Source organism: Oncorhynchus kisutch, linkage group LG2, assembly GCF_002021735.2.
Source record: "Oncorhynchus kisutch isolate 150728-3 linkage group LG2, Okis_V2, whole genome shotgun sequence".
Taxonomy (NCBI): Eukaryota; Metazoa; Chordata; class Actinopteri; order Salmoniformes; family Salmonidae; genus Oncorhynchus; species Oncorhynchus kisutch.
In genome coordinates this window covers 299,434-307,500 of record NC_034175.2, presented here as the reverse complement: position 1 = coordinate 307,500, position 8,067 = coordinate 299,434, and the positions used below count along the sequence as shown (strand labels likewise).

Sequence of the window (8,067 nt, the reverse complement as noted above, 5' to 3'; positions counted from 1 at the left end):
AAGTTCAATTTCAAACCGGGACTATCTCCAATATAAATCTGTACACTTTCCAAAGACTTATCCTTAATCCTCCGAGACAAAACCATATCTTCTGAGAAATATGACCACTAAAAATGGGGGAAGCAGATAAATAGACAGAAGGAATGAAATGGAGATAAAGAGACAAAGGAATGAAATGGAGATAAAGAGACAGAAGGAATGAAATGGAGATAAAAAGACAGAAGGAATGAAAGGGAGATAAAGAGACAGAAGGAATGAAATGGAGATAAAGAGACAGGAATGAAATGGAGATAAAGAGACAGAAGGAATGAAATGGAGATAAAGAGACAGAAGGAATGAAATGGAGATAAAGAGACAGGAATGAAATGGAGATAAAGAGACGGAAGGAATGAAATGGAGATAAAGAGACGGAAGGAATGAAATGGAGATAAAGAGACAGGAATGAAATTGAGATAAAGAGACAGAAGGAATGAAATGGAGATAAAGAGACGGAAGGAATGAAATGGAGATAAAGAGACGGAAGGAATGAAATGGAGATAAAGAGCCAGAAGGAATGAAATGGAGATAGAGAGGAATGAAATGAAGATAAAGAGACAGAAGGAATGAAATGGAGATAAAGAGACAGGAATGAAATGGAGATAAAGAGACAGAAGGAATGAAATGGAGATAGAGAGACAGAAGGAATGAAATGGAGAGAAAGAGACAGAAGGAATGAAACTGAGATAAAGAGACAGAAGGAATGAAATGGAGATAGAGACGGAAGGAATGAAACTGAGATAAAGAGACAGAAGGAATGAAATGGAGATAAAGAGACAGAAGGAATGAAATGGAGAGAAAGAGACAGAAGGAATGAAACTGAGATAAAGAGACAGAAGGAATGAAATGGAGATAAAGAGACGGAAGGAATGAAATGGAGATAAAGAGACAGAAGGAATGAAACTGAGATAAAGAGACAGAAGGAATGAAACTGAGATAAAGAGACAGAAGGAATGAAATGGAGATAAAGAGACAGAAGGAATGAAATGGAGATAAAGAGGCAGAGAATGAAATGGAGAAAAAAAACAAGCGGTCTCTAAAAATTGACCAAAGTATCATAAAGGAATCAGGTAAATAATGATGTTTCAGTCAAGTCATACAACTACAGTCCACTAGTACAACACAATACCCTGATTACATCACACAAACTATAAGCCTCCTAAAAGCATTCCCTTTTGTGGCTTTCTTAGAGTGAGTCCAACAGAGCCTGAAGCAGATCAGATCAGTGACCTATGACCAGGCATCCCACAGTCCAACCAGCCGGCAGACTCTCCACGACAGAGAATGACACACAACTGCACACGCAAACACACACACACCCTGTCTGTCTGGTGCTTATAACCTGATAGCGATTTCTGTCAGTGGTTTCTGTCCCATCTCACCTGATTCAGTGCTTCATTGATTTTAATTAGCAATGTTAATACCAGACCAGAATAATCACTTATGCAAAGAAGTTTTTTGTAATCCAGAATGTTTCATTCATGTGCCCTCCGCTTGGCCTCCTGCACCAGCAGTACCACAGCCAAGGTTACAGAGGGCCAGGTACTCCCATCAGTCAATCTATCCTCCCTCCCTGTCCAACAGACTCTGCAACTCTCTGAGACCGACTACAAAGAGTTCTGAGACTTTGAAAAAGTGCTTCACTGGGCAAATTGGGACTGTCAGAGAGAGAGAGAGAGAGAGGGGGAGAGAGAGAGCTCAGACATCTGACCTCAAACTCAGATAATATAACCTTATTTCACCCCTATATCCTACCACACTGTGTTGAAACCTGTTGGCATGTTGCATCTGTGACTGCCTGTGGCTCTCAGTGATACTGTATGGTTATTTATACTGAGGACGGAGGTCATCGGCATGCATAATTCAATGTTTATTTCCTAAGACATTTGAGTCTAATACTTGCCTTTATTCCCCAGTGAGGCTGCTTGAGGTATGTTTAATGTCAGACCATGTCTACAGTTGAAAGGGGAAAGGGGGCAATGGGCCATTGATATTTGGTTTAATGTGGTTTACTAAAAATAACAAAGCACTTTTCTCTTGTCTTTCTTATTTGCATATGTGCTCCTTGAGTGTGTGTGTGTGTGTGTGTGTGTGTGTGTGTGTATATGTGTGTGTGTGTGTGTGTGTGTGTGTGTGTGTGTGTGTGCTCCTTGAGTGTGTGTGTGTGTGTATATATGTGTGTGTGTGTGTGTGTGTGTGTGTGCTCCTTGAGTGTGTGTGTGTGTGTGTGTGTATATATGTGTGTGTGTGTGTGTGTGTGTGTGTGTGTGTGTGTGCTCCTTGAGTGTGTGTGTGTGTGTGTATATATATGTGTGTGTGTGTGTGTGTGTGTGTGTGTGCTCCTTGAGTGTGTGTGTGTGTATATGTGTGTGTGTGTGTGTGCACCTTGAAGTTGTGTGTGTGTGTGTGTGTGCTCCTTGCAGTTGTGTGTGTGTGTGTAGGGTGTGTAGTACTATAACAGTAGTGGCTTGTGACACTTTAAATGGGGAGTACGGTCTGGAACAGAATACATGGAATGAGAGAGAAGATACCATTCCATTCACTCCATCCGTCCATTACTATGAGCCATCCTCAATGTTACACTCTCCCCTGCACACTGTGTGATGCATGTTCACTCTGCTCCTCAGCCTTTGATGATACTGCCTGGGCTGCTTTACCTCATGGCTGGTCTGTCAGAGTAGGAGAGGTTTCATGCCACCAGGGGCTCTGATCCCAGCCGAGATGAGGGAATCTGGGGCATTGGAGATCTGAGGGACCCTCTGGATCTCCCACCATGGGGGTCCCACAGTGAAGTGGAAGTGGGACGAGTGTTGAGCAGGGGGTTGGTCTATGGGTTTGGAAATTCGACTGCTTTTCCACCAAGGAATATTGGATATTGAATAGTCATTTAAATTAATGACGGATTCCAAAGTGAATTGCAGACATTATTTTCAACTGAAATCACTTGCCCACAGCTACACTTGAGTTCAAACTTACCCAGGCCTCGTCGACCTTCCCTAAAATGTGAGGCGTGACAATGGCGTGATTTTGGAGGTGTAGCAACACGAGACTAAACTGACCCCAACCCTGAAGGGCACTACAGCTGCAACAGTACAACAGTTGTTGAAATCTCCTATTTTCTTATTCTTACATCCTGGTCTTCACCGATCTGAGAGGATTGGGTGAAGGGCCGGCCCTGATTGGGTGTGTGATTGGGCGCGGGGCCGGCCCTGATTGGGCGTGTGATTGGGCGCAGGTTAAATAACAGTCCCAGAGCACAGCAGACAATAATCTCCTAACCTCCCTAGATCCCACAGTTTATAGACAAGGTGTTTAGCTGTTTATTATGGCATGTTTGTATTGGCAGTGTGGACAGATACAGAGATACAGTGTGTGTGTGTGTGTGTGTGTGTGTGTGTGTGTGTGTGTGTGTGTGTGTGTGTGTGTGTGTGTGTGTGTGTGTGTGTGTGTGTGTGTGTGTGTGCGTGCGTGCGTGTCTGAGTGTGTATTCCTCCAAAGTGCCTGAGTATTATTAAATAGAAAAAAACACATTTGGCGAAGATTCAAGCACATAATACAGTTTAAGGTGGTCTTGGATAAATGGGAACAGATTTGAATTTGCCAAAGCAACATTTTCATCAGGGTTTACATAAGGTTTAATTTCAACAAACTCTTCTGCAGTTGCTACATACATGTTGCTACATACATGTTGCTACATACATGTTGCAGTTGCTACATAAATGAATGGTATCCATTGATTCTTGAATAATATATCTTAGAAATGCATCATGATCTTAGTTTAACTGTCGTACCCCATCAGAACACCAAATATAAGCTTGTTTTACTCTCATGTTTGGAAACAAAATAAATATTAACAAAACTGTATAGCCTCAATGTCACGCCCTGACCTTAGAGAGCTTTTTATGTCTATATTTTGGTTTGGTCAGGGTGTGATTTGGGTGGGAATTCTATGTTTATTTTCTATGTTTTGTATTTCTTTGTGTTTGGCCGGGTGTGGTTCTCAATCAGAGGCAGCTGTCTATCGTTGTCTGATTGAGAATCATACTTAGGCAGCTTTTTCCCACCTGTGTTTTGTGGGTAGTTGTTTTCTGTTTTGTGTTTCTGCACCAGACAGAACTGTTTTGTTTTGGTCCAGTTTGTTATTTTGTCTCAGTGTTCAGTTTAAATAATGATCATGAACACGTACCACGCTGCACTTTGGTCCACTCCTTCTTCATGCACCGACGAGCGTCACACTCAAAACATGGTTACAACTATCATTTTGATATCATGGATGATCAGTCCTTGGATCTATATCCCTGTCTATTAATTTGAGAGTAGTTACTTTTCTCCAGCACCATCCCTCAACTTTTTATAGAAACAGTGGTGGGGAGATGTACTGCAGGCTAACCAAGATGTACTGCAGGCCAACCAAGATGTACTGCAGGCCAACCAAGATGTACTGCAGGCCAACCAAGATGTACTGCAGGTCAACCAAGATGTACTGCAGGTCAACCAAGATGTACTGCAGGCTAACCAAGATGTACTGCAGGCTAACCAAGATGTACTGCAGACCAACCAAGATGTACTGTAGGCCAACCGAAATGTTCTGCAGGCTAACCGAGATGTTCTGCAGGCCAACCAAGATGTACTGCAGGCCAACCAAGATGTATTGCAGGCCAACCAAGATGTACTGCAGATCAACCAAGATCTACTGCAGGTCAACCAAGATGTACTGCAGGCTAACCAAGATGTACTGCAGGCTAACCAAGATGTACTGCAGACCAACCAAGATGTACTGCAGGCTAACCGAGATGTACTGCAGACCAACCGAGATGTACTGTAGGCCAACCGAGATGTTCTGCAGGCCAACCGAGATGTTCTGCAGGCCAACCAAGATGTACTGCAGGCCAACCAAGATGTATTGCAGGCCAACCAAGATGTATTGCAGGCCAACCAAGATGTACTGCAGGCTAAACAAGATGTACTGCAGGCCAACCAAGACGTACTGCAGGCCAACCAAGACGTACTGCAGGCCAACCAAGATGTACTACAGGCTAACCAAGACGTACTGCAGGCCAACCAAGACGTACTGCAGGCCAACCAAGACGTACTGCAGGCCAACCAAGACGTACTGCAGGCCAACCAAGACCACTGCAGGCCAACCAAGACGTACTGCAGGCTAACCAAGAGGTACTGCAGGCCAACCAAGACGTACTGCAGGCCAACCAAGACGTACTGCAGGCCAACCAAGACGTACTGCAGGCCAACCAAGACGTACTGCAGGCCAACCAAGACGTACTGCAGGCCAACCAAGACGTACTGCAGGCTAACCAAGACGTACTGCAGGCCAACCAAGATGTACTGCAGGCCAACCAAGACGTATTGCAGGCCAAACAAGATGTACTGCAGGCCAACCAAGACGTACTGCAGGCCAACCAAGACGTACTGCAGGCCAACCAAGACGTACTGCAGGCCAACCAAGACGTACTGCAGGCCAACCAAGACGTACTGCAGGCCAACCAAGACGTACTGCAGGCCAACCAAGACGTACTGCAGGCCAACCAAGACGTACTGCAGGCCAACCAAGACGTACTGCAGGCCAACCAAGACGTACTGCAGGCCAACCAAGACGTACTGCAGGCCAACCAAGACGTACTGCAGGCTAACCAAGATGTACTGCAGGCCAACCAAGATGTACTGCATAAAAACATAATCCTATCGTTTACAGAAATAAAAGGTACAAGAAGGAAGTATACTCACCACGCCCTACTGGCTCAGACATTCGCATCTTGTCCTGATGCTGCCTTCCCATTGGTTGTGAGCAACCCAGCGACCGGTAGTGCTCAGCTGTGATTGGTGCAGTCTGGTGGACTGCATCTCCTGCACTCTCCTATTGGGTGGAAGTGATGGAGTTTTCAATTCAATTAGTCATATAAGTATCTTTTAAATTTTTTAACAAGACAAATGTTTTTTTTATTTTTTAGCGAGTGATTGGCTAATGAGAACATAAGGGAATACCAAACGAGGTTCACGGAGAAGGGACACCCTTAGAGTTTAATTTAACTCAGGCCAAAGAACCGGCTACTAATTGCACTTAAACAATTAGTTAATTCAAGTAATTAAAGTCATAGAGGGTAAAAACTAAACATTTTTCATCCAATTATATGCATTATTTCCTAAGAGAGCTTTTGATTCAACTTTTAGAATTCTGTCTCTCTTACATTCAAGACGTCCAAACTGACTTTCTCGAAATGGCGGCTCCTCAGCTCCTGCATTCGGAAGTGGTTTTCCTGGTATTTCTCCTCAGCAAGTCTCCTGTAGTGTTACATTATATTATAAATTGGCTGGTTTAAGCCCTGAATGCTTATTGACTGACAGCTGTGGTATATCAGCTTGTATACCACGGGTATGACAAAACATTTATTTTTACATTGGTAAGCAGTTTATAATAGCAATAAGGTACCTCGGGGGTTTGTGGTATATGGGCATATGGGTATATTGTTGTTACGGGCTGTATCCAGGCACTCCGCATTGCGTCCCACTTAAGAACAGCCCTTAGTCGTGGTATATTGGCCATATATACCACACACCCCTTGCTTTATATCTTAATATACAGGTAACTGCCAAAATAATGGAAACACTTGAGATCATGAGGGATACAAGGTATAATGAAAGCAGGTGCTTCCAAACAGGTGTGGTTCCTGAGTTAAACATCCTTAGGGCATGTATAAAAAAGTATTTAGTCTACCATGGCTATTCCCCCATAGGATGACAATGACCCCATCCATAGGACACAAGTGGTCACTAAATGATTTGATGAGTATGAAAACGATGTAAACCGTATGCCATGGCCGTCTCAGTCACCAGATCTCAACCCAATTAAACACTTATGGGAGATTCTGGAACGGAGCCTGAGACAGCGTTTTCCACCACCATCAACAAAACACCAAATTATGGAATTTCTGGTGGAAGAATGGTGTCGCATCCCTCCAAGAGTTTCAGACACTTGTAGAATCTATACCAAGGTGCATTGAAGCGGTTCTGGCTCGTGGTGCCCAGTGCCCTATTAAGACACCATGCTGGGGTTTCCTTTATTTTGGCAGTTACCTGTAGATGAATGATGCAACGCAGTATAAAAGTGAGATGGCAGTGGGTTATGTTGATAATTAAGACTAGGAGTTCATGGTCTTAGGGTAGCCTAGTGGTTAGAGTGTTGAACTAGTAACCGAAAGGTTGCAAGTTCAAATCCCCGAGCTGACAAGGTACAAATCTGTCGTTCTGCCCCTGAACAGGCAGTTAACCCACTGTTCCTAGGCCGTCATTGAAAATAAGAATTTGTTCTTAACTGACTTGCCTAGTTAAATAAAGGTAAAATATATATTTCTTTAAATAACACTGTAGTTATCAACCAGAAACAACAGAGTGTGGGAAAGAGAGGAGGAAGGATATAGAAAGAGAAAGAAACACAGGTAGATAGAGACCCACAGAGAGAGAGAGACACAGAAAGAGATAGAGAAGAGGAGGAGAGAGAGAAGGTCATGGCTTGTATAATATCAGCGTCCTGCTGAAACTCCATAGAGCACATCAATAGCCCTGTTGCCTGGCCTCTTGTCCTTCCCATCCACCACCCCTCTGTGGCTCTCAGTATCATTCCCTGTAGACACGTCTCCAACACAGTTCAGCCCAAGGAAACTAGGGCAGGGGAGAATGCATTTACACAAAACTCTCTTCATCTTTAAAGGGAACCCAGCCATGCATCAGCCCCAGAAGAATCCCAACGGGACCTCACAGGCTCTATACTGGTCATGGACCGAATGACTGTGGTGTGCACATGCGTGTGTGTGTGTGTGCGTGTGTACATGTGCGTGCGTACTTGTGAGGGTATGTAAGGGTGTCCTACCTAAGCCTCCTGGCCTTGTCGTCGGCAGCCTGCAGCTTCCTCAGCCTCATTCTCTCCCTGGGGGTCATTCTGTCTAGCTCTGACTTCTCCCTCAGTGTCTGAAGGTGCACCTTTCTCTGCCTGTTCAAAGGTCAAAGGGCAACGGTCAG

The 8,067-nt window shown here is 44.2% G+C and overlaps 1 protein-coding gene across 1 annotated transcript in view; it reads right to left on the bottom strand.

Annotated features, from left to right (window-relative positions):
- Positions 1–8,067, bottom strand: part of nek11 (NIMA-related kinase 11) — a 146,701-nt gene that overhangs the window by 82,206 nt on the left and 56,428 nt on the right. Inside the window, exons 10-12 of the mRNA XM_031803379.1 lie at positions 7,919–8,038; positions 6,240–6,333; positions 5,779–5,908 (exon numbers count right to left, since the gene is read on the bottom strand). Coding sequence (XP_031659239.1) covers positions 5,779–5,908; positions 6,240–6,333; positions 7,919–8,038 — 344 coding nt within the window. The remainder of the gene's footprint in view (positions 1–5,778; positions 5,909–6,239; positions 6,334–7,918; positions 8,039–8,067) is intronic.